General features: G+C 32.0%; 4 protein-coding genes across 6 annotated transcripts; all 4 read left to right on the top strand.

Moving 5' to 3' along the window:
• Window positions 1-7,303: 7,303 nt before the first annotated feature.
• On the top strand, window positions 7,304-12,173 carry LOC25485404 (putative FBD-associated F-box protein At3g50710). Of its 3 annotated transcripts, none has more exons than XM_024771284.2 (5): window positions 7,304-8,254; window positions 8,537-9,333; window positions 9,435-9,560; window positions 9,674-9,976; window positions 11,805-12,173. In XM_024771284.2, exons 2-4 carry the CDS (start codon window positions 8,932-8,934, stop codon window positions 9,959-9,961), a joined length of 816 nt encoding a protein of 271 aa, XP_024627052.1. In that variant the 5' UTR covers window positions 7,304-8,254; window positions 8,537-8,931; the 3' UTR covers window positions 9,962-9,976; window positions 11,805-12,173. The 3 variants fall into 3 exon arrangements, with proteins under 3 accessions (XP_024627052.1, XP_024627048.1, XP_039685938.1); XM_024771280.2 differs by having other exon boundaries at window positions 11,798-12,173; XM_039830004.1 differs by having other exon boundaries at window positions 9,674-12,173.
• A 1,302-nt stretch (window positions 12,174-13,475) lies between these two features.
• Window positions 13,476-15,236, top strand: LOC25485403 (UDP-glycosyltransferase 84B2). The gene has a single exon (XM_013614598.3). It carries the CDS (start codon window positions 13,598-13,600, stop codon window positions 15,041-15,043), a length of 1,446 nt encoding a protein of 481 aa, XP_013470052.1. The 5' UTR covers window positions 13,476-13,597; the 3' UTR covers window positions 15,044-15,236.
• Window positions 15,237-17,279: 2,043 nt separating this feature from the next.
• Window positions 17,280-18,975, top strand: LOC120577934 (gallate 1-beta-glucosyltransferase). Its single transcript, XM_039830003.1, has one exon. It carries the CDS (start codon window positions 17,334-17,336, stop codon window positions 18,711-18,713), a length of 1,380 nt encoding a protein of 459 aa, XP_039685937.1. The 5' UTR covers window positions 17,280-17,333; the 3' UTR covers window positions 18,714-18,975.
• A 3,705-nt stretch (window positions 18,976-22,680) lies between these two features.
• LOC25485400 (putative UDP-glucose glucosyltransferase) lies at window positions 22,681-24,452 on the top strand. The gene has a single exon (XM_013614595.3). It carries the CDS (start codon window positions 22,812-22,814, stop codon window positions 24,318-24,320), a length of 1,509 nt encoding a protein of 502 aa, XP_013470049.1. The 5' UTR covers window positions 22,681-22,811; the 3' UTR covers window positions 24,321-24,452.
• The last annotated feature ends 3,371 nt before the right edge of the window (window positions 24,453-27,823 follow it).

Genomic DNA, 27,823 nt, shown 5'->3' with positions numbered 1-27,823 from the left:
CCTAATTCACTTGCATTCGAACAATTTCTATTTTTCAAGTAAGTACTTCTAATATGAATGTCACTGTCTTCCAGATAAATTAATGGAGTTTATTGAAAAACTCCAATTAAATTGGCACTACCACTAGGACTTAATTTAATCGTAGAAGTAATTACAAGCTAATTGCATATTTGAATTGGCTGCGAGAATGATATATAGTATTAGGTGAGCTGTTGCGGTTTTGAAAGAAGGTGTACTTTAAAGTTTAAAGCTTCAATAAAATTATGATATCATCGTGATTTTTCAAAACTCACTCTTTATCCAGACTTGGACTAAATTAATTCCATTAGTTAAAAGTTGACTCCAAATTTATGTAGGAAATGGTCATGCATGATGTGTTGTCATATCAATGAACAATTTATTACTACATGCTAAGTCAAATCATACTCTCCAAAAAACACTATAAATATACCATGGTACATGCTACATTATTCTCAATAACCAAAATCATACATATCTCCAAACCTAAATACTACAATAGTCATGGTTGGAAAACACCAATACTTTAACTTCTTCCTTATTTTTCTTTCTTTGTCCTTGTTGTGCATCCAATATGGGATGTCAAGGCCACTGAACACCTTGGAACTAAAAGAGAGTATCTTTATGAAATCACCACACAATATGGTTGTGAAGAACTCCTTGGTTGTGGAAGGTCATAAACAGAATAAAAACATTAGGAGACTGGAAATTGACAACTCTGGTCCTAGCCCTGATGGACCAGGGCATTAACGGGGAAACTCTCTCAACTCAATAAAAAAAAACCATTCATGATCATAACAAAGAAAGTTGCCACGTTTTTATGAAATAAAAAATGTTTTGTGCTTGTGGTTTGATATACTGTCATTTTCTTTTTGTATGTTTTTATTTTATTTTTTATAGATGAATGTATTTAATTTGTCTCTTTCAAATTGATGTCTTGACTGGGATTTTATGTAACATATATATATACAGTTTGTGTGTACTAGGAGTTGGTTACATTCATCTACTCATGTTGTTTATATCTAAATGGGCATTTATTGTCCTACTAAATTGGACACTTATTTCTTCAAAAAAATTATACACTTAAGATCAGATTCTACTCTTTTGTATAATTGTAATTTAACAATTAACATGTTAACTTTTTATTTTTTTTATTTTTAAGGATGTAGAGCGTTACTATTGATTTTTATTTTTTTGGTAACAACTACTATTTTTTTTTTGAAAGATTGGTAACAACTACTATTGATAATAGGAAATGTAAATGATGTAAAAAGTTAAAACGCCGGATTGTAAACTTCTCATCCTTCCAGGGGTGTAATTCAGTTTCTTTTCTTTATTCGTAACATGAATTATGTAAATAGCAACACTATTTCTCGTGAGAGTTTTGTTCCTAAAGATTTACGAAGAGCTGTTAACCAATTATATCTAGTCATTGGCCGGAAAACACATTAGGTAGTGGATATAATTTATAAAAGACTTTCAACTAAGTAGGTCGTCGTGATGTTATCGTGGTGTTTTCTCTCCTGATGTATAGCATTTTCCTAATTTACCTTTAAAAAATGGTGGGTAATTTACCCACCAACCAATCATAATGAACAATTTATTGGTGGAGTCAAGATAGTTTATGGATACCACCTAAAAAGATGAATGTTTATTGGTTGGGATAAATTACCCACCATTTTTCCATGGGTACCCTAGTTGTCACCCCATTTTATTCAATAAAAGAAATCACGAGAACCAATTTTAGTTGCTGGAAGAAATGAAAATAACTTTTAGTCTCTTGAGAAAAAAACTGGGATAACTTCGTCCTTCATAGCTGAGCATTTTCTTTGAAATATAAAATCAATAGTTGTAAATTAAGTTATAGTGTTCACCGAATCAAGAACTTCAGCGATATTCGGCAATGCTATATATCCCAAGAGTTTTCTCACGAATGTTTTCAGGAATCAAAAACTGTTGCGGTATCAAACAAATAAAAAGGTCCCACTTAGGATACATGGTAGTTGCTATAACAAATGAGTTAAGCCGTGGCGATGATTCTTTTTCGCTGTAAACAACATTGTCCGAGCGCATATTATGCCGATTAACAAATTTTATAATTTTTTTGATAGGTTCTTGCTAACTTTTTAAAGATTAGAAAATAGAAACAATTTATAACTTTCATATACAAAAATGATTTTTTGATATTTCAATGTGTTGAATATTCAAATTCTAAAATATAGTTTATATTCAAAACTTCTTATTAAGTGCCTTTAATCTTGTTAGCATTTCTCTTTTTGTAAACAACAACAAACATTTTTTTGACAAGAAAACGACAACAAACTTGTAACGTAACTTTGATAATGAAAAGCGTTGGGACTATATTTTATTGATCTCTTTCTAATTATCAAATATACATGTTTTTTTAAAAAATCACTGCTAACTAAAAAATGGTTCTTTCCACTGGTAACTAAAAAATTACCTAATTACATATTTTTTATGGGAGTGATTGTATAACTTTTGGGAGGAAAAGAGTCAAATATTTTCATTCACCATTCTTTATATTCCAACATCATATTATGGGTCTTAATAAGGGTAATGGATTCTCTCAAAGTGTATTTTTCTTGATTGTTATATCTCAACCACACATTCAACATTTTTTTTTTATAATTTAATTTTTTTCTCTCATATTTAATGATGTAGATGTAACAATGGAGAAAAATAGAGAGAATTCCGCTTGAGAGATATTTATAAACATTGCTATGGTTCTTTACCACACATGTGTCTGAGTTATACTTACTTAGGCACAAGCCCAAATAAATATATTTGGACACATACAAAACCATAAAATAAATAAAAGAGGATAAAATTGAATAATGTTGATTGATGAGAAAATCTTTGATGAACAGAAACACAAATCAATTTTGTTAGGCACATACTAACATAAAGTGAAAAAAATCAAAGAAAAAGTATTTAGTCATATCAACTGACATTATTCAATTTTATTTTCTTTTATTTTTTATGATTTTGTGTGTATGCCTAAATATATTTATTTGGTCCTCGTGAGCTTAGCTCAGTTGGTATGAACAATGCATAATATATGCAAGGTTCGGAGCTCAAACTCCGACCACCACATATAAAAAGAATTATTTGGGTTAATGTCCAGGTAAGTATACCTCGTTGATTGATATGACTAAATACTTTTTCTTAATTTTTTTTCTTCATTTTATGTGAGGTTGTGTCTAACAATATATATTTGTGATAGTGTCCATGAAAGAATTTCTCCATGTTTCTTTACCATATATTGCTATGTTTGAAAAACTTTCACTTTTATTTTGAAGATATTTATAAACAAAGGATTTAAAATTGATCAACAAAAGTCATATTAGTCTTTTTTTTAATAGAGAATAATTTTATTTACCAAATATTGAAAATTTTATTTTATTGTCTTTTTGCTTTGATCTGGAAGAAAGATAGATAGATAATTAAGTTGCATTAGAGAATATCATTGTTGTATATTTTAAAGCCCAGCCGGCCATCATTGTGGGGTCATTGGTACGTAGCACTTTCCCATAAGTGTGGGTCATTAGATTAGAATAATGTCCTGACTATTGTCAACATTTATTCATTCTTTGCATCACGTGTATGCCGACTCTTTGGAATTTTCCAAATTCACTGTGGAACTTGCCAACTTTCTTTCTTGCTGTAGCACTAGCAAGAAACAAAAGAATCTATAAGGGTAACCAATCAACTGCATATATCAAATATGTGCATTCTTTTCACTATGATCTTCAATTAATAACAGAATTTAGTAATATTATTATTTCACTATGATCTTCAATCAACTGCATATAATTAATTTCATATGGACTAATAATAATCATTTGTCATTAGTCACAAACAACAAAAAGACTTCGTATTGAGTATTTATATGAGAGCGGTGCAAATAAAAGCAAAAAGAATTGGAATTTATGTTATGAGTGATTGTTGTTGGTTATGTACTTGTGCCCTTCACCTGGACTAGGACCAGTCCTTCATCCCACCAATAATTTGAAGCTTTTTAAGTTTGTGCCCAACTCCAGGGGATGGACCAGAGTCTTCTTTCAATGTCCTGAACACTCCATTTACCTCTCCAATTACACCTTCTTTCCCTTGTAAAGGATTGAGCAATGATCTAGCTTCTGATACATTAGGAAGCAAAGAGACAAATAAGGGAACACGAAGAATAAGAGTGAGGAATGTGAAAGAGGATTCCAGTCTTATGCTGATTGCTGAATGTAAATCAAGACTTATTTAGTGATCACTCTTATCTTAGTTTTGATCAGTATTTGTATTGTTGGAGTGACATTATAGAGGTTCTATTTATAGCAGTGGTGGAGACACCACCTGGCGACCTCGGATACTCGCCCGAACTCAATCGATACTTTCTTTATACTAAGCCCAACCCACTTAAAAAAACAAAATTTTGGGCAAATTCAAATAATTTATATTGATTTATGACTATATATATATATATATATATATATATATATATATGTGTGTGTGTGTGTGTGTGTCACATTTGTTTTTGAAAGAATATATATATGTTACATGTGAATTTGCTATAAAATTTTTGTCCATGCTCTATAAATTTTAAAACCATGTGACACTAAAAAAATATTGAGGTGACTCAACTCTACCTTTGCAAGAAAGTACACAAGGCACGTTTTTTGATTTGAAAAAAAATGATACTTGTGAAAGTGATATTTCTAATAAAGTATGTCTTAGATTCATTCATGTATTTCTAATAAAGAGCCATGCAATATAAGACGGAATATTGAGAGCAAGTAGAAAATAGAGACATTCGAAGCTACGTATTGTAATTCATGTATGTTTCATTTGCTTATTGACCAAACTAGTGGCATGATGTAGTATTAAGAAAGGAAAAATGACTTAGCTAGTTCATGCATGTTACTGGAAAATGTATACAGTGTAAATTTGGTTGATAGTGCATTAATTTCCCTCCTCAGCAATGCCTAAGATGAATGTGGACCGGTTCGCACACCTATTCACTTAAAAATTTCTATTTTTAAAGCAAGTACTTCTAATATGAATGTCACTATCTTCCTGATTAATGGAGTTTGTTTGAAAATTCCAATTTAAGTTACACTATCACTCACGGGACTTAATTTGATTGCAGAAGTAACTGGTTAGCTAAAGTAATTTCCCTTAGCTAAAAGTGGAATGCTAGTTTCTTATCAATTGATTTATGTTAATGCGAGTATACGATTCTTTTGCTTTTATATAGACTCGGTAAATAAATGTTTTTGGTTATTATAAATATACAATTTTTTTTTTTTGATCGTTGATCTTTTGTTTTAGGTCTAACAAAAATTGTTTATATTGAAATTGATCATGGTAATATTCATTTTGAGAATAAAATTAAAGGAATTAAAAACAAAAGGTGTTATATTTTGAAGGATAAAAGCATATTTAAATCAACATTTTATTACTCCTTACTTATAAAAAAAAATAAAAAATAAATAAAAACATTTTATTACTCCATGGCGAGGTCAAATCACACTCTCCAAATCTATTTATATATTACTATTAATATCTTTGTAAAAAATGGGGTATGATATATGCCCCTATTTAAATATTGCATTGTACATGCTATTTAATTTTCAATAATCAAAATCATACATACCTCCAAATCTCAATATTACCTTTAAATTGAGAATTTCTACTGTCCATAACGTGTATGTAGCCTCAGTTACGTTAATAAGAAAAACAACTCTCTCCTAACAAACCTTTGAATTTTGACTTTGAATTGTGGGATAGAATGATAACGTATCAAGTTAATTGGTTCAGTTTTGTGGATTCTTGGGGATGATTCTGGTTGTTGCATGAAGGTGTCACACACTCACTAGTAAGAAAGATTTGAAAGATTAATTACAAGGTTGTGCCAATTTTTTATTTCAATCTGATTTTGAATACTTGTGTTTTCTGTGTTTTTTCTGTCATCACTTGAGTATGGGTAATAGTTTAAAGAGAAATGATATTTGTACAATCATTTTATGACAATTTTTTGATAATTATTTTTCTCATGCTTACATTATATTCTTTTCATTTCTCTTTCTTTTTCTCACTCCATTGTTTTTGACCAATAAAAAATGAGAAAAACAAAGTTATCTTCAAATGGATGTTCATATATCACTGTTCTAATTTAAGTGTATGTTAATAACTCTTAAAATGAGAATTATCCAAGTATTATTTACTTGAATTTTAACGTGCAAATTGGGTATTAAGTCTTAGTTTAATCAATAAATAATTATATTAGTGTTTAATGGAGTTGGCACACTAGGTGCTCTTATTTGTTTGATTTTACGAATGTCACTTGTTGGTTCAACTTGTGTAGGGTTTACCTTTGACGATGCATAGTATCGTAATAGGTGTCAGCTATGTGAATTAACATTATATTTTTTTACACAAAAAATATGTTAATTTTTTTTTTAAGTGGTGTTTTTTTTTTTCCACAAAAGTGGTGTTTATTTTTAGCTTGTTAATAGGAAAAGTGTGATATTTTAAAAATGAAATGCTAGTTCTTTTGACATTTTCTTTATAAATATTTTAAAAAAACATTTCTTTCATATAAGGAATGATTTAACTAGTTATTTTATATTTTCATTATTTCTAAAAAAATATACATAATTGTTTTAAAGAGTCTAATATTTGTACACAAAATAAGTCTATTATTTGGTTTGTTTTTTTTTTTTTTGAGAGAAAGTCTATTATTTGGTTTGTTAGAAAGTGAAAATAACATTTAATTAAAAAAAACAAATATACAAAATATTTTGTACCCCTAAAAAAAATTATAAAGTAAAATAAAAGGGCCAAAATATAAATATAAATATTTGGTTAAAAAGAAAAGGCTTTATTATATAATTGGTTCCTTAAATAATTATGAGATTTCGATTTGGTCCCTTTATTAATTTTCGCTCCATTTTGGTCATTTAAGTTATCTCCGTCCACCACTTAAATCCATTCCGTCATATTTTAATAAAAAATGTTAACATTCATCTTCCTCATTCATCAAATTCATCATCAGACCTAAAAAACTCATCATCTTCGTAGCAAAGCCCAACAAAATTTATAAACTTCATCACAAAACTAAAAAAAAAAAAATCTTGAGCTAAAAAAAAAACCCAAAATATTATCTTTATCATTATCATCCAAAATTAACACAAATTTAATTAAATTTTGTATGTTAAAATTAAAAAAAGATATTTAATTAAATTAAATATAAATAATTAGAAAAGGGGAAAATCTTAGATTTCCAATTTCCCCTTCTTCAATCGACCTTCTTTGTCCCCTCCAAGCTCACCGGAGATATCACTGCTACAAGCTGAATAAGCATATTCACTAAAAGCTTGAGAAAGATTTTGAAGCTCTTGTTCAGAAGTTGATGATTTTCCATATTTGTTATTCTTGGAAGCAAGTTTGCCGAGACGGAGGTCGATGACGGAATCGGTGAGACTTTTCGATACACAGGTGGATCTTTCGGTGAAAGTGCAACTACCGTTATCTTCATCGAAGATACTAAATCTTCTTGTTCACATGGATCTTCCTATGTTTCGCTGTGATTTTAAAGAAATAGATGAATGATATTAATGGGTTTTTGGTAATGGAAAACAATTTGGATTGGAACGAGAATCTTCCCGATAAACCATTGTTGAAGGCAAATGTTCCACTATAACGAATTTAAGATTAGGGTTTCTAACTTTGTATTATGATGATGATGAAGGGAGTGTCCAACCTTCAACAACCGGATCCGGATTTGTTAATATTAATTTTTTGATAACTCCCTTCTTTTCTTTAGAAATTTGTGTGTTAATTTTGGATGATGATGATGAAGATTTTGAGTTTTTTTTTTTGAATTTTGTTATGAATTTTATTAATTTTTCTGGATTTGGTTATGAAGATGATAAATTTTTTGGATTTAAGGATGAAGTTTATGAATAAAGAAGATGTGTTTTTATTAAAATCTGACGGAATGAATTTAAATGGGGGATGGAGATAACTTAAATGGAGCGAAAATTAATAAGAGGATGAAATCGAAATCTCATAATTATTTAAGCCACCAATTATATAATTAAGCCAAAAGAAAAACTAAAACCCTGAACACCACTCATTTCCTATTTCACCTTCTTCATTTCATTTCGTTTCTCCACTCCACGCAGTTCTTCGCTCTCAGTTCCCCCGCTTCCTCTTCCTTTTGGTGAGTGTTTAGCATCCTGTTATTTTTTCCATTTTAATTGATTTCTTGGTGTTTGAATTTCTGATTTCAACATTGATTGTTCTTCGAATTGATTTTTGGTTTTTTTTCCTTCCACTGATTTCTGATTTCAACATTTCTGTTGCAGTTTAATCGTTTAATTTAGGGTTTAGGTTTGAGCAATCATGTGATGCATAATAATACTTTTTTTTTGGCTTCGATAATCTAAAACTGATATTCAATCTGAACTAATAGTTTTTCGTTCTAACTTCTGAACTCCGGCAGAAAACAATGTCGTTGACTCGTTGGCATCGGAGGACAGGCTAAGCAGTTTATCAGATGATATCCTTCGCCACATTCTCTCTTTCAATCCTACCAAAGACGCCGTTATCACTGGAGTTCTTTCAAAGAGGTGGATTCATCTATGGTGCTCTATTCCTTTTCTTGACTTCACCAACATCAAATTGGGAAACATAGAATCCATTCTCCACTTCAATCAGTTAGTCAATTCCGTCTTTGTTTCTCGAGACATTGCTGGTTCTCGCTCAATCAATAGTTTCTACCTCGACATTGAATATGCTAACCGCAGTCATGCTTACTTTCATAGCTTTCCAAATCTCACCACATTTGTTAATCTTGTTGTTAAACTCAAAGTTCAGCATCTCCATCTTCTTCTCAATATGCTCAATGGTCTGGTTGATGCTGATGTACCCCCGAGATTACCCCATAGCATATTTAGCTGTAAAACCCTAGAGGTTCTAAAGCTTAGTTGGTTCCGTGTAGAGGGCTTTTGTGTTTCTTCTGTTCAATTTGGATTTCCCTCACTGAAAACGCTTCATTTGAAACGCATTAATTTTGACAATTATCGAGATATGTTGTTGCTGCTTGCTGGATGTCCAATTCTTGAGGATTTCAAGGCATTCAATTTATTCGTCTACAATGACGTGTGGGAAGAAAGTTTCTGTCAAGTGATTCAGAGGTTAAACTTAAGCAAGTTGATTAGAGCATATATTACTGACAGTTGTTATTTTCCGTTGGAAGCACTTTTTCATTTGGAATTTCTAAAAATACAACTAATGGAGGTTCGTTTGATTATTAATATGATGATATATGATGCATAGGAAAAATGTGATTCATTTTGTTTTAGTTATGATTTCTGATTTTGCCTTTCTAAATAATTTAGATGTATACTCCGTATGATTTTGCTACCTACCATAATTTGACTCACTTGGTGATCAACAATATTTGGGATTCGGTATTACAAGCGCTCCACCACTGCCCTAAACTTCAAAATCTCGAGCTTTATCAGGTTTGTTCTTTTTAAGAATTGTATTTAGTTTATCTTTTCTTAACATACCTTTATGTTTCTTTTTTAAAAAAATTAATACCTTATGTTTAATTTGTTTTGTGAATTATTAACAGAAGACACACAGTTGGTGGGATGAGCACATTGAAGGACAAGAACAAGAAAGTTGGGTGGACCCTAAGTTCCCTCCACAATGCCTTCAATTATCTCTTAGAACCTGCACTATTCGGGACTTTACCTTTAGTGACCTACAGCATAATATTATGTTAGCAAGATATATTCTAAATAATGCAAAAGTTTTACAAACTATGACAATATGGAGCGACAAGGACCAACCTCAAATAGAAAGGGAATTATCCTCATGTCCAAGGGCCTCTGCAACATGTCAACTTTCAGTTTATTGATAACGTACAAAATATGTAAGTACTAGTTTATCTATCATGTCTTGTGCACAAGTTAAGCAAAAATTATCCTTAAATGATTTAGAAAGTGTTTGCTTTTCTGTTTTTCATTATAAAGCACTTAGATCCAAATGATCTTTTTGAAGATTTTGTTTATTAACATTAATTGGTTAAAAGGCAGCTAAGTTGCACAAGGAATAGTCAGCAATGCAGTAATTGTTTGACTTGTGATTAGGGAGAAGCTTAGCGATTAAGATATTCCATCTGGCATATGGGTAAGGGTGGGTATTGGAACTATACGCCCATCTCCGTCTGTTTGATCGGTGGTTCCGACAGGTGGCGGGTCGGTTGAACTGGTTTGTTGCTCCTCCACGCAACAACACCTCTTCCATCTCCGCGCCACCGTGAGAGCAGTCCTTGTGCTGCCTCCCCTTCTTGATGTGTTGCTCCTCTGTCAATTGCAGTCATGTTATGCAGCAATGGCTTTTTACATTGCTAGCCAAATAACAAAGTCAAACCTGGACAACTTAAACTTTACAGGAAGCACTTATGAGTTATGACTTGTTTAGTGGATGTGTCCATTGTTTCTACACTTCAACTACAAGAAGCACAATTTTGTTTGCGAGTCCTTGCTGTGTATTCTTGTTTTTTATATGTCTGTGTAGTTTAATTAAGAGTGAGATGGGGTTCTGTATGGTGGTGTTTTTCTTATAATGCTCTTTATGCCATCTGTGCTCCGTATGTCATTTGTGAATGATGCTTCTGGATTTTGTTATTTTTTTGGTAAGCATGCTTCTGGATGTATAGCAGTTAGGTTCATGATTGGTTTCTCTTTGGCAACTTTTGTTTCTTACCAATATTGGATGAGTATGTTTAATAGGAAGATTATTGGACTTGTTAATGGGACTGCTGCTGGTTGGGGTAATATTGGACTTGTTGACGAGACTGCAGCTGCTGATTTTTAGGGGTTTTTTGTCCTAGAAGACTCTTCCCCATCTTTTTGTTAGGCCGTAGTTTTCCACTTCATATTCTGATTTTAGTATGATCCTTTTGTAGGAAAATTAGGTGAAATAGATATGCTTGCTTGCTATTAACTGAAATATATTCAGATGTCAGTAACTTTGTCAAGTACATTTTTATACAATATGAAATTCACGTGTGTCAAGGAGCCAAAAGTAATTGAAAAGTCAAGGGAGAAAAACATAAGATATTCTCCCCACTTGGATAATAATATGAATCTAGATCATAACACACAACTTGAATCATAGTTACACACAACTTTGATGCTTCTAAGTTGTAGTTTTTATTTGAACTGATGGGGTAGGATTGTGAATGGCTGATGGTATTTTATAAGCTAAATTACATCAGAGGTCTTTAAGTTAGTTAATTTTAACAAGTTGGTTTTAAGTTTTTTTAGTACCACTTAGGTCCTTTACGAGTTTATGTTATTTAATTCTTACAAATTAGTCTTTGTTTTTTCCATACCACTTAGGCCCTTTTAAGTTGTTTAACTATAACAATTTGGGAAATTTCAAATCTTAAAAATTTAAGTTATTCAGCATTTAAAAGTTGCAATTGAATAACTCAAAGGACCTAGGTGGTACAAAAACAATTTAAAGGACTAACTTGTTGCCTTTAAATAACTTAAAGGACGTAACTGATATGAAAATAATTTAAATGACCAACTTGTTATAATTAAATAACTTAAAAGGATCACTAATGTAATTTAAACTATATTTTATATTACCAACTTTCCATTATAGCAGAGTTTTCTTAATTACCGAACTTTTGTATTAGTATTTCTGACTTTCTGTTTGAGATCATTTTATATTTTTTAAGGTTTCAGATATAGGGTCACCGGCAGGAATGAGGCGTTCATCCTCATCTAATCAAGATCCTCATGGACATGGAGCTAGTAATATGATACTATAATCGGTGTCTCAATTACCTATGTTTTGTCCTTCATAATTTCAATTACTCACCATTTTGTCGTTTGCATGTGCGCATTAATGAACATGTAGTTGACAGTTTATTGGAGTTTCATGTCCTTGAAGCTTCAGTGTGATCTTCAGGGTTTTTTATTGGAATTCCAACGATGTTCTCCGTACGTTGTAACACCTAAGATTTGGATGTGAGTTTTCAAACCACATCACGTTGCCATATCATATTTAAAAGCACTCCAATTGTGAAAGTTATGAAACTGGAATTTGAAGCTTCTACGTTATTGTGAATTGTTGCCGCACGTTTCATCAATTGAACTATATCCAAACATATACTATCCGCACGTTGCCATATAACGACTTTTTTTGTTGCTATTATTATTTTTATTTTTTTTGTCAAGCGAATATCACATGCATTTTTAGGAAACATGTGCATCACAAGCAATTATTGTTTTTGTAAAATATGTAATGAATAAAATTATATAATTATTAAAAGATTGTAATATCAAATTCATCTAGATTTATATGCTTTAACAATCATCCAAGATTGTACCAAAAAAAAAAATCATCCAAGATACGATTTAGATGCAAAAGTAAATGTATAATCAAATATTGTAGAAGAACAAACAATCAATTTAATTTATAATCAATCACTCTTTCATGTACTCTATAAACTAGTAAAATCAACTGCGAGGTCCTTAAACTATTACTCCATCCAAATATTTAGTCCCTCAATTGGCCAAATTGATTATTTTACATAATTTATCGACTAAATTAATTGGGTTGGTTTAGTGGTATTAATCTGAGACTTTAGAGTGTGTTCCTCTCTAAGGACTCAAGTTTGATTCTTCTCCGTTGTCATTTTAAACGGACTAGTTTAACTTCCTAAAATAAAAAAACTTAATTGATGCACTTTTCATAATTTAAGATCCTTTGAGTTGATCTGAATGATTTATGGACTAAATTGACGAGAAAGTAATAGTTTAAAAACGAAATCAATGTTTAATGGTTAAACGAACAATATTCATGTACATTTTTTTTTAAGGAAATATTCATGTACATATAGTTGCAACCTTGGTAGTGTTATTATAAAAGACAATCAACGCGTGGTAGAAAAATACGTCTAGTATCTTTGATTAAAATGGTAAAAAATATTACGAATACACTATGAATTTCAAAATGTTACCACAAAACAACCAAACATGTCTGGCGCTGTTTGATAAATATGGTAAAACGTTTGAAATGTAATCCATCAAACATAGTAACGTTATCACGAAAATGGGTAAGACATTTAAATGTAATCGCGAGTTAAAGATGTGCCAAAAATAAAACACCTTGAAATGTATAAACTTAAATATTTGGTTAGTCTTATATATATATTTTTAGTAAATGGTTAATTCTCTATACGAATTAAATATTAACGATTTTTTCTTTAAAAACTATAAATAAAAAAGGAAATGAGCATTGAGCAAGTAATTCATTAGTGTCCAAAATCATCCTTGCCAAATGCCAACGTAATCCCATACGAATCACTGGACCGTGTCTATCTGTCTGTATGTTACAAGGCTCCAAGGATTCCCTCCTATCCTAGTTTATACCACTTTATAAAAGAAAAACTAAACCACACAAAATCAAACATTAATCTGATCCAAATTCACTTCCTTCACTTTTCATAATTCAAACAATTCTTCAACCAACCATGTCTTCAGAAGACACAGAAATCAAACCAGAAATTCATGTCCTATTGGTTGCGTTTTCAGCTCAAGGTCACATAAACCCTTTACTTAGACTAGGCAAATCCCTATTAACCAAAGGCCTTAATGTCACACTTGCCACCACTGAATTAGTTTACCACCGTGTCTTCAAATCAACCACCACCGACACAGACACCGTCCCAACCTCTTACTCCACCAATGGAATCAACGTCCTGTTTTTCTCCGACGGCTTCGACATATCTCAAGGCCATAAAAGCCCTGATGAATACATGGAACTCATAGCCAAATTCGGTCCCATTAGCCTCACAAATCTCATCAATAACAATTTCATCAACAACCCTTCCAAAAAATTAGCTTGCATTATCAATAACCCTTTTGTTCCTTGGGTAGCAAACGTGGCTTATGAATTGAATATCCCATGTGCTTGTCTTTGGATTCAACCTTGTACCCTTTACTCCATATACTATCGTTTCTACAACGAACTCAACCAGTTTCCAACCCTAGAAAACCCCGAAATCGACGTGGAATTACCCGGTCTTCCATTGCTGAAACCACAAGACCTTCCATCTTTTATTCTTCCATCAAATCCTATAAAAACCATGTCCGATGTTTTAGCTGAAATGTTCCAAGACATGAAGAAACTGAAATGGGTATTAGCAAATTCTTTCTACGAATTGGAAAAAGATGTCATTGATTCAATGGCTGAGATTTTCCCAATTACACCTGTAGGCCCATTAGTTCCACCTTCATTACTAGGTCAAGATCAAAAACAAGACGTTGGAATTGAAATGTGGACTCCCCAAGATTCTTGCATGGAATGGCTTAACCAAAAGCTACCATCTTCAGTTATATATATTTCATTCGGAAGTCTCATTTTTTTATCAGAAAAACAAATGCAAAGCATAGCAAGTGCATTGAAAAACAGTAACAAATATTTTCTCTGGGTGATGAAGAGTAATGATATTGGGGCTGAAAAAGTTCAGCTGTCTGAAAAATTCTTAGAAGAAACAAAAGAGAAAGGATTGGTTGTTACATGGTGTCCACAAACTAAGGTTTTGGTTCATCCTGCAATAGCGTGTTTCTTAACACACTGTGGATGGAATTCTACATTGGAAGCTATAACTGCAGGAGTACCTATGATTGGTTATCCACAATGGACTGATCAACCAACAAATGCAACACTTGTTTCTGATGTTTTTCGTATGGGGATCCGGTTGAAACAGGACAATGATGGGTTTGTTGAAAGTGATGAAGTTGAAAGAGCCATTGAAGAAATTGTTGGAGGAGAAAGGTCTGAAGTGTTTAAGAAAAATGCGTTGGAGCTGAAACATGCGGCGAGGGAGGCGGTGGCTGATGGTGGCTCTTCTGACAGGAATATACAAAGATTCGTTGATGAAATTCTTGTCACTGCAATTGATAGTAATAATTGATGTGGTCATCATTCAACAAGATTGTTATCATCACATAAATAATCGTGACCACTTTTGTCGTATTTTGTCTTTATTGAATTCTTTATTTTGTGTTATATATGGTGTACTATTAAGACAATTATTGAGAAATGTCTTGTCTTGTTCTGGTGTACTCAAACTTATGGAGTATATTGAAAAGAATTTTTTTTTGAAATTTTGTCTTCAAAACAAAATCTTCTTTAACTTTTAAGAATTTTTTAATTTTATTTTTAGCTGGAGTTTTAACCTCGAATTTATATATATTATTTATTAGGTCAAATGCATCTAAAGGTCTTTAAGTTTTTCGTTTTTTTCTATTGTGGTCCTTTAAGTTTCAACCCAAACAAGCCCTTTATGTTTCAAAAGTTCCAAACAAGTCCTTTTAGTTTTTGAATCGTTTCAAACAAGTCCATTTAGAGGATGATGGTGATGATTCAGATGATAGCAACAAAGAACATTATCCATTATTTGTCATGCCTAAAAAGATGACTAATTTTAAGTGGATGTTAGGAGTCAGATTTGGTACCAAAGATGAGTTCAAGGAAGCAATCACCAACTATGCTATCTACAATAGGACTTGTTTGAAACGATTCAAAAATTAAAAGGACTTGTTTGAAACTTAAATGACCATTTTAGAAAAAACGAAAAACTTAAAGACTTTTAATTACATTTGACATATGCATTATGAGTAGTAACTGAACTAAGCAAACAAGAATCTCAAAATTGAACTTTTTAAAAATTAATAAACACACGACTCTCAATGCAATATTTTAATATTTTGTCAATTAACAAGTATTTTATGGGCAACACTTTTTGACCAAAAATAAAATAAGAGTTTACGACCATATTTATGGGCAACACTCTCCCCTCACATCTATAACTTTTTTATTAAAATAAGGGAATATATTGGATTAGGATATTATAGGATTTTAAAAGATTTTTTAATTATGAAAAGGTTTTGAGGTATTTAATCAAAAAATTTTGTAATTTAAAAAACGTTTTGTGATATTCAATCAAGACTCTTTGTCATTTTAAAAAAGTTTTGAGGTATTCAATCATTTTTCATCACTTAAAAAAAGTCACGTGGTATTCAAAATTATTCAAATTTCGAAAGATTGTTTAATAAATTGGATTTTGTGGGATTCTGTAGTGTAATTTTAACAAGAAAAAGTCTTTCATGAAAAGATGAGATTTGTTGGGATTGTTTTTCTTTTAAAAGCTATTATTTCTTTTTTTTCCATTCTTTCTCTCTCTCCCCCTCCCCCTTCTCTCCCTTCTCTCTCTCTCACCTCTCTCTCTCTCTCTCTCTATCTCTCATAAAAAAATTGTTCATAAAAAAATAAAAAAAATTGTGATTATCTATAACAAATCAAACTAATCATCATTATTTATTTCAATGACACCAACAAAATAACAAAATAAAATATAATCTAAATTCTTATTTTTTTTTAATGACACCAACACCAATCTTTGTCATAGAAAAATTGTTTAAGAGTATAAATGAATTAATGAAAAAGTAAGTATAGATATACTCATCTAATTTGCTACACTTTTTAAAGGATAAAGAAAAAACTATTTTTTTCCTTTCAAAAATTTAATATCTGATTCAATGATCAATTAATTAAGGGATAATTCCATCAGTTAATTGAAGTTATAATAAAATTCTTGTTTAAATGTATTTTTAGTCCTTTAATTTTTTAAAACTTGTGATTTTGACAAAAAAAAACAAATTTGACCATTAATCTTTAAAAAATGCACTTTTGACCTAATCAACTTCCAAAATTGTTGTCACATTTCAAGGCTAGGACCTTAATAGGAGCACCCAGCTACATCCACCTGCTTTGACCGTTGACCGCTGACCGCCAAATCAACTTACCACTTTATTGTCATCCACAACTCACGCTATGATTATTATTATTTTTTGGTACAACCACTCTATGATTATTATATTAGACAAAAATACAAAAGTTAAGAGCTAAGATCATTATTGTATACTAAAAAACAAATTAAAATAATATTCGAACAATTATTTTATGACAATTTTAGACAATATTTTCATTCATAGTTATGTTATATTTTTATTTTTTCTTTTTCTTTTTATTATTTTTGATCGATAAAAAATCTTAACATTATCATAAAATTATTACTAAATGATTGTTTAAATATCATTACTCTAAAATAAAATAAAAAAGAGGATAGGAAAAGTATATTCTCATGCTATATACCTCTCTCTAGCAGTAGAGAAGTAAAGCACCGAAATAGAAAAACAAAAATGGCATCCGAAGCTTCAATTCACATCCTCCTTGTTTCTTTTCCAGCACAAGGACACATAAACCCTCTTCTTAGACTAGGTAAATGTCTTGCTGCAAAGGGTGCTTCTGTCATCTTCATCACAACAGAAAAAGGTGGCAAAAATATGCGAATCACCAACAAATTAGCTACTCCAATTGGTGATGGTTCTCTAATGTTCCAGTTCTTTGATGACGGTTTACCCGATTATGCTCACCCTCTTGACCACCACAAAAAACTTGAGCTTGTTGGGAGACAATTTATTTCTCAAATGATAAAGAATCATGCTGATTCGAACAAACCAATTTCATGTATTATAAACAACCCTTTTTTTCCATGGGTTAGTGATATAGCTTTTGAACACAATATTCCTTCTGCTTTGTTATGGACTAATTCTAGTGCTGTTTTCACCATTTGCTATGATTATGTCCACAAATTGTTACCTTTCCCTTCAAATGAAGAACCTTATATTGATGTTCAACTCAACTCTTCTATAGTTCTTAAATACAATGAAATCCCAGATTTTATACATCCTTTTTGTAGATATCCAATTCTAGGGACACTCACCACGGCACAGATAAAGGACATGTCTAAAGTGTTTTGTGTATTAGTGGATACCTTTGAAGAATTAGAGCATGATTTCATCGATTATATTTCGGAAAAATCAATCGCCATAAGACCCGTTGGTCCTTTGTTTAAAAATCCAAAGGCAAACGGAGCAAGCAACAATATACTTGGTGATTTCACTAAGAGCAATGATGATTGTAATATTATAGAGTGGCTAAACACAAAGCCAAAAGGTTCTGTGGTTTATATTTCTTTTGGTACTGTTGTGTATCTTCCTCAAGAACTAGTGTATGAAATAGCATATGGGTTATTGGATTCTCAAGTCACATTTTTGTGGGCAAAGAAACAACATGATGATTTGCCGTATGGATTCTTGGAGGAAACAAGTGGGAGAGGAAAAGTAGTGAATTGGAGTCCACAAGAACAAGTATTGGCTCATCCATCAGTGGCATGTTTCATAACACATTGTGGTTGGAACTCATCAATGGAAGCACTTACTTTAGGAGTTCCAATGTTGACATTTCCAACATTTGGTGACCAACTTACAAACGCAAAGTTCTTGGTTGATGTTTATGGGGTTGGGATTAGATTGGCTCGTGGTGAAAGGAAACTGGTAAGAAGAGATGATTTAAAGAAATGCTTATTGGAAGTTACAACAGGGGAAAAAGCAGAGACGTTGAAGAAAAATGCAACCAAGTTGAAAAAGGCGGCGGAGGAAGCAGTGGCGGTTGGTGGTTCCTCGGACCGACATCTTGATGCATTTATGGAAGACATTAAGAAACACAAACGTTGTTAATAATGCAGTTATATTTATGTAATGTTAGCATTTATGTGTGTTTTAAAAAATAATAGAGTTAAATATGTTTTTAGTCCCGAACTTTTCGTTTTAGTTTTTATAAGAGAGCAACCGATATTAGGGAGCTCCATTATCTATTTTTGTGCATGTATCATAGTTTCTTCGACTAAAACCGACCTTAGGTTGCTTATATTTAGTGGCAGAGCCACATTGCGGTGAGGGGATGCATTTGCCAACCCTCAAATTAATTTTTTTTCACATATATCCCTATTGTTTTTGCATTTTGAACCTCCTCATTTTATTTTTTTTGCACCAGCTAGTCAAAAACCCAAACAACTTTCTCTTCATTCATTTACACATGTTAACTTCTCTCTAACCTATATGCAATTTGGGGTACTAATGATAGGTTTGTATTGTGAAATTGATTAGAGTTGTAATAAATTATCAATATTTTGATTTTTTGTTTTATATGTAATGGTTGTTTTATATAGTCAAAATTGAGTGGTTGTTTTGTTGATTACACTAATGAATTCTATGGACTGATCTTATGATGTTTATGTGTGAAAATGCCACTAAATATCAAGAACGTATCGTAGCGAACTTAAAAAAGAAGTCCTTGTTTGAAGCAAGTTTATGAAATTATGTTTTGCAATCTTTATATGATTCTTGGAGTGATTCGTAAAAGATTAGCTTTGTTTGTATGATATGTGCTGGAAACTTGGAGTTTGTTATTTCCTTCAATCAACATGAAACTTCATAGGAATCTCTTTTGCTATGAAGATTGTGAAAACTAAATTGAATAATAAAATGGAAGATAAATTAATGACCTTTTTTTTTTTCAAAAGAATTAATGAACAATTGTCTCATGAATTTATACCGAGAGATATGTGTTCGGCAACTGTTGCGAATTCGATGAAAAATCAATGGGTAACCCGTTCCACTATATGATGAGTAACGTTACAAAAGAGATATCAATGGGTTACAAGAATAAGTCTCCCGCCTAATTCTACCCAAAGTCCCAGCCTCTTCCCGGTAACCAAGAGACTCAATCCTAATAGTGTTTCTCAAGGTGAATCAACCCTCAAACCCTAGTGTTTGTTCCAAAGAGACAAACTCTATATAAACCCTAGTTTTGTTGTTGCCTTTCTAAACCCTTGTTTCAACCCCCTCCCCCTCTATCTTAAGGTTTACTCTGATTCAAGGTCTATATTTATAGTAAAAGTATAACTCATAAATTTGGAACAAATACTACACTGAAGATACGTTTTTTTTTTTTTTTTTTCTTTCTTCAATGAAAGAATATTTGCATCAAAAATATAATATTCCCTTTCAAAATATATGTGCATCAAATCGTTCTTCATACGGTACAAAAATATATTTATTGTCCATAAATATATTTTCAGCACAAAATATATTTGAAACAAATCTTTTATATTTTTAGCAACAATATTCTCCATCCATCAAATTTTGAGTCATACTACAACAGCAACATTGATGATGAGTTGATTATTCAACAATTTTAGAACATTAAACCCCGTAGGAGACATTCGTAGACTATGTTTGGAATTTTTTTTTATTACAATTGAATATTGTACTCTTTATTTATAAATGAAATGCATTAATATATCTTTGCTCAACAAAAAAAAATTGAACCGTCTAATCCAAGGTCCTGACAACGCCACTGTATATTCAGTTGGTTATCATTCTTGTTCAACTTCTCACTTTGCTCCATTGACCTCATTGCTAGTTTTCTAAACATTAACAACAGGGCATATAACTATATCAATTTTGTCCAGTCCTCCTGTATAAACAGAATTACTACCTTCCACATGATTACTACCATGCTTCTCAGCTTCATTATGTATTTGTTTTTTCTTTTTCTTTCTATCTGTCTTGGATATTTAAGATATGTTGTTGGACGTACCACTACCAGCCATATTTTCTAATGTTTTATTGAGATTCAGGAATACCAAAGGAACAGTTACAGATGATTCTGGGATTGTGATTTGACACTTGATTCTTTCTTCCTCTAACATCTAAGTAACTATTATCAGTTTCTTTATCCTTATAATTTTAGCTCTCTTTTCCAAAATGGTATTTGGGTCCCCCTATATTTTCCAAAGCCATGGGCAATTGGGCATACTTTATCCATTCGCATTCTCAACATGCAAATCCTCACCAGCCACCATATCCAAAGTAACACCAACCAAAAACCAAGTCTTATCCCATTAAAACTATATGCATTGATCAAATTATGTCATAATATTTGATCATAAACCATATTTGAACCCCTTATCCAAAGCAACACCATTTTAACTATTTTCCTTCTATTATTTATTTTAACTATTTTCTTCTTTTCTTTTTCATTCATTTTTTTTATCTATTTTCTTTTACTGATGAATGAGATATTTTCTTTTCTTTTGTCAATAATACGTAAAAAAAAACTTTATACGATATTGTTTTGTATTTTTTTTTTAATATTTATCAATGATGAACATTTGTAAATCCTCCCTCAAAAAAAAAAAAAAAACATTTGTACATACATATATGAACACGGGGATATTTTAAAGGTTTTTTTGCAAATAAAATGAACAAATATTACATTAATATTGGAATTTTAAAAATAATAACGAGTTTCTTCATTTTATAATATTGGCTTTATATAAGAATTACAAATCAATGAATGTATTTAGCAAGTTCATCTTGTAAAACTCTTATTGAAACTGAAAGCATGGACCCGGATACCCTGCATTAAATTAGACTCTTTCGTTGAAATCGTATGATGCAGATTTAACACTATACTAAAAATTACTGAGTGAAATTCGGTGGCATTCACCTGCAATCACTATTTGACTGCGAGCGGGGAATCCTATGTACTACACACACATTCATCTGACGCAACGTAACCTCCATTCTATGCACTGGACACAAATATTACTTATTTGTGAGCATCACAAAGTAATTGCTTTATAAGAGACAAATAGATAGATTGATGCTTAATTTAGGAATTCTTTATAGTATAAGATTGTATAGCTTATAAACATAAAGGTACTAGGCATGGCAATTAGACCCAGGTTCGATGGGCATCTGCAAAAATTACCCGCAATGGGTCGGGTAAATCCCCGCTTTTATGGGTATGGGCATGGGTCCGGGTAATTACCCGCAAACTTAAAAGAGTACGGACACGGATACGGGCACTATACTACCCATCCCCGCAACCCGCACATATGTATTTATATAATATAATAAATTATTTATATATTAATTAATTAATTTACCTAACTATTTAAGCTTAAACCTAAACCTAAAAATTGCTTATTATAGTAACATAAACCTAACCTTCTGCTGTGTTGAATCTCTTCTGCATGCCTGCATTTTGTTGTTTTTTGTTATCCATCTCTTCTGCTTCTAGGTAACTATTTCTTGAATCTTATACTTCTAAAGGGATGACAATTGGATCCAAGTCCAATGGGCACCCGAAAAATACTACGATACATATTGTTTTTTTTTTTGCTAAATACTACGATTCATATTATTTTATGAGTTGATTTGAAATTTTTTGGATAATAATTTTATTTCAATTGTGGGTTTTTATTATTGTCTTTTCATAATTAAAATGCGGGTAATGGGTGCGGGTATGAACACTTAGGTGCCCATAGAGTATGGAGAAAGGCACTAAAGTTGTTGCCCACGAGGGTACGAGTCGGGTACGGATATTTTTTACAAACGCAGGTATGGAAATGGGTACTATAGTACCCTACCCATTGGGTACCCATTGCCATCCCTAAAACGTACATATGCAGAAACCAAATTAGGTGGGGGATTTAATACTTTAGTACATACTATGTTTATATTTTATATTACACTTCATTGACTCACAGCTCAGTCATTTACTCTTTTTTTTTTTAAGTAAAACATAGAATGGAGGTTGTCAAAATTAGGTTGTGTGCAGTACATAGAACGTAGTTTGCATGATTTAGGAATTCTTTAGTAAGATTAAATAAATGTATATAATACACGCATTAATTTTGACGCAACCTCCATGTGAAGATCAGCATCTTTCTATTCCAAGTGTCCTTCTGGCGCAACCTCCATTCTATGTACTATACACAGCTTCAAGAAACCTTTGGAATGCCATTTTATAGTGTTCCTACTAATCTTCGAGTGCAATCTCAAGAGAGGAAAAAGAAACAAAACAAAAGGAAAATGGCGTCTAATGAAGCTCCCATTCATATCCTCCTTGTTTCTTTTCCAGCACAAGGACACATAAACCCTCTTCTTAGACTAGGAAAGTGTCTTGCTGCAAAAGGTGCCTCTGTCATTTTCACCACAACAGAGAAAGCTGGCAAAGACATGGGAATTGTTGACGACATCACCAACAAATTAGCAACTCCGATAGGTGATGGTTCTCTCATTTTCGAGTTCTTTGATCATAGTTTACTAGATAATGGTTCCGTTAACCATGCAGAACTTGAGCGTATTGGGAGACAGTTTGTTTCTCAAATGATCAAGAATCATGCTGATTCAAACAAACCAATTTCATGTGTCATAAACAATCCATTTCTTCCATGGGTTTGTGATATAGCTTTTGAACACAATATTCCTTCTGCTTTATTATGGACTAATTCCAGTGCAGTTTTTGCCGTTTGCTATGACTATGTCCACAAATTGGTACCTTTCCCATCAAATGAAGAACCTTACATTGATGTTCAACTCAACTCTTCTATAGTTCTTAAATACAACGAAATCCCAGATTATATACATCCTTTTAATCCATTTCCAATTCTAGGGACACTTACCACGGCACAAATAAAGGACATGTCTAAAGTGTTTTGTGTATTAGTGGATACCTTTGAAGAATTAGAGCATGATTTCATCGATTATATTTCAAAAAAATCAATCACCATAAGACATGTTGGTCCTTTGTTTAAGAATCCAAAGGCAAATGGAGCAAGCAACAATACTCTTGGTGATTTCACTAAGAGTAATGATGATTCTACTATTATAGAGTGGCTAAACACAAAGCCAAAAGGTTCTGTAGTTTATATTTCTTTTGGGACTATTGTGAATCATACTCAAGAACAAGTTAACGAAATTGCATATGGGTTATTGAATTCTCAAGTCTCGTTTTTGTGGGTATTAAAACAACATGTTTTCCCCGATGGCTTCTTGGAGGAAACAAGTGGGAGAGGAAAAGTAGTGAAATGGAGTCCACAAGAACAAGTACTTGCTCATTCTTCAGTGGCATGTTTCATAACCCATTGTGGTTGGAATTCATCGATGGAAGCAATTACTTTAGGAGTTCCAATGTTGACATTTCCTGCATTTGGTGACCAACTTACAAACGCAAAGTTCTTGGTCGATGTTTTTGGGGCTGGGATTAGATTGGGTTATGGTGATAAGAAACTGGTAACAAGAGATGAGGTGAAGAAGTGCTTATTGGAAGCAATAACAGGGGAAAAAGCAGAGAGGTTGAAACAAAATGCAATGAAGTGGAAGACGGCAGCAGAGGATGCGATGGCAGTCGGTGGTTCCTCGGACCGACATCTTGATGCATTTATCCAAGACATTAAGAAACATGGCACTGGTAATATTCAGAAGATGTAATATCGTTAATTTCATTGTCATCGTTGCATATTCAGAAAATCCATGCAGTTATATTTTTGTGTTAGCAGCTATGTTGTGTGTTTTATGAATTGTAATAAATAGGCAAGTTATGGAAATGGGGTCATTCAGTTATTTTGGATTAAGGATAGGAAGAGAGAGACCATGCTATCCTATTTACTATCATCGTCTGATTCGCCTCCTAAAATTTCCTTTATGTTCTAGAGTGTGATTGCTATGATAAATCTATATCACCTGTTTAAGATCATTCTACAGAAAATTTTGTTAACAATATAAATTTATAGAGAATAAGAGAGAAAAGAAAGAACAAAAGGAGTCCATGGCTCCAATAGAATTACAAAAGATTGAATAATAATTTGATACTAAATACTAATACCCAACAGGACCGTCCCTGAGTAATTGGAGGCTCGGCTCTCATATAAAAATAGGCCCCTAATAAAATAAAAACATAATTTTTTTTAAAAGAGCAATTATCAATTTAAATTAAAAATAAGATCCGTAAAGAAAAAAAAAAGTCATTATTGTAACTAACACAAAAAAATTGATATTCTTTTTTTTTTGTCTTAGATGAAGTGGTAATCCACTGAAAATAAACTCACACACAACTGTGAGATCCCGGGTTCGAACCCGGGTCATAACGTCCGGCCTTGCAATTTCGGCATTTGCCAGTTGAGCTAGGACTTCTAGACAAAAAAAAAAAAAAATTGATATTCTAAATAATGTTTTTTCTTTCAAATGAAAAATTATAATATTTGTTGTTAGTGCTTTATAATTTTATACGATAAGTATGAGGCAAAAATTATAAGAAGAAAACAATGATATTGTGCTTTTATTTTTAAATATATAATCCAATATATTAAGGACAATTTGGTTGAATTGGAGAGAAGATTGAGGAGCCTCAAATCCACAATAAATTATGTCCAAACCAAAAAGGCCTCTCATACTAAAAATAATTAATTAAAAAAGAAAAATTAATTAAAGAAAAACGGATCCGGGGTTAATTAAAGAGTAAAAAAGGAAAAAAAAGTACTAATTTAAAAAATACCTACATTCAGAGTGTTGAACCCAGGACTTGGATACCACCAGTTTGTGCTGCTACCGCTTGGCCATTTCAGTTTGACTTATTTATTTTTTACGCCATTTGTATATATTAAATAATTACATGTATTATATTTTAAAAAATAATATTTAGGCCCCCAAATTTTGGAGGCTCGGCTCGCTAGAGCTGCTTGCGCCCCCTCGGGGCCAGCCCTGATACCCAAGATATTTTAAGCCAATTCAGTGGGATCTTCTATCACCATTTTAAAAACAGAAGATCAATGTGAACAGACTCCCCTGTATGTTTAATGTTTTAACATCACAATGAGTAATATAATGCATAGACCTATATATTGTTATATTATATTTATCTTATTGGAAGGAAGCAAGCTTTAAATACTACTAATTAGCCCAAATAACTTTAAAAAACTGATAATAGGGTCATAAAGGTCTTGCTTTGCTTGCAAGCTTAAAATGAAGTCGACATGATCATTGCTTTCAAGATAACAAAACTTTAAAAGTACGTTCAGCAATTTCTAGATGAACTTAAACAGGCAGTCTCTTTGAAATTATTCGATATATTTGATGAGTGACAGAATTTTATTCCACCCATCTGCTGATATATCAACCAGGAATTGAAGGCAGTTGCTAACTACTAACTAGTAACTTATGTTTGTAAAGATATAAGGTCTTTGGTAAGATATAGCATGCCGTACAAAATATAAGCAACAACACTAACCATTCAAGAGTAAAGTGGCCATAAAGTAATGGGATAGAAATAAAAATGTAATAACAAATCCATAGTAACTTCGTTCGTTGTTTTTCGTTTAAATTTTGCCTTACTATCTAGCATTTCCGCTTTAGGCAATCTACTAGCAAGTTTGTACGTAAAATTGGCATCATAGGAAGTCAACCAATGCAAGTCTGTACATAATAAGCAATACTACCAACCATCAATATAATGACAACAATATAATTAACAAACAAGCACTAAGGTTGACATGTAGCATAAAAATTGTAAAATTCATTTCTCTGGCCTACGTGCATACAACGATACATTTAAAAATAGGCTTAAATTCAATTTTGGCACTCCGTTTCGCAGGATTATGTGATCCGTCTAAATTGCTTGGAGAATACATCTGCTCACTAGGTGTGATTTGTCCTTAGTAAAGGAGATTTTAATCTCTATTTTCAATGTCCGGACGAAGCATTTTGCTTGCCCTAAGAACTGTTAACCCCTGATATTTGTCGATTGTGAAACAGTTGCGTACTCACGTTTTTCTTAATTTGTTGTCAGCCTATTTTCACTTGGAGGGGAAGGGTTATGTAATGCAAGTAAAAATTAACAGCAACAAAAGCACACTCTATGTAATGCACACATCCTCCCCCTGGTAATCAGCCTCTTTCCAATCAAAGTGTCCTTCGACTCAACCTTCATTCTATCTACTGCACCCAACCTCCCCGTGGGAAATTAAATGGAGTCCACGAGAAGTAAAGGACCGACACCAATTAATACGATTAATTTCATTGTCATTGTTGCAAAAGAGAGCACACCTATTGTTTTACTAGCATATAAATCTTGTTGGATGTAATGCACACATTCATTTTGACTCATCCTCCATTCTATGTACTGCACACAACCTCTCCGTTATGATCAGATTCAATTCCCATTCTAATCCAAGTGTTCTTCTGACACAACCTCCATTCTATGTACTATACACATCTTCAAGAAAGCTTGGAATGTCATTTTAGAGGGGTCCCTGCTAACAATCCTCAGTCCTCACATGTCATCATTATGTATCATGTCTGGCAGGAAATTGAGTTAGTGAATTTCAAGGCCAACCCCCTCTTGCAAGTAGGTACTATCAAAGCCAACGTACAATAGTAAATGAGTCACCTGCGAGTAAATTTTAAAGTTATATTAAGGACTTTATCCCAATTATACATTTTTTTTAAAGAGCAAAAATAAATTGCTGTAAGAATCAATAATCACATGATGTGCATATTACAACAGACCAAACCAAATGATCAGCCAATCAAGATTAACTAAAAAAAATACATAATGTCCAAAAAGCAAGCAACCTCTAAAATGACAAACTCCCACCCTGCAATTATACATTTACTTTGTCCACAATTCAGATAACCTTAATTGGATGAAGTTAAAATCTCATATGAGAAAATAGTTGTAAAATAGTAATTAATGTCACTGATATTAATAATAGTTTTTTCTTCCCTATTTATTTTAAAAAATATATTTACTTTATCAAGCATTTAACACTATTACTTTAAAAAAAGAGTAAATGAGTGAGCTGTGAGTCAATGAAGTGTAGTGTAATATATTTAAAATTTACATATTCAGTAATAATCAAAATTTACATATTCAGTAAATGAGTGAGCTGTTGCTTTATGCTTGGTTAGACTATATATATAGAGATATTCTCCTACTA

The sequence above is a fragment of the Medicago truncatula genome, chromosome 1, assembly GCF_003473485.1.
Source record: "Medicago truncatula cultivar Jemalong A17 chromosome 1, MtrunA17r5.0-ANR, whole genome shotgun sequence".
NCBI classification, from domain to species: domain Eukaryota; kingdom Viridiplantae; phylum Streptophyta; class Magnoliopsida; order Fabales; family Fabaceae; genus Medicago; species Medicago truncatula.
Note: the sequence above shows the minus strand (reverse complement) of the source record. Positions and strands in the feature narration are given on the sequence as shown.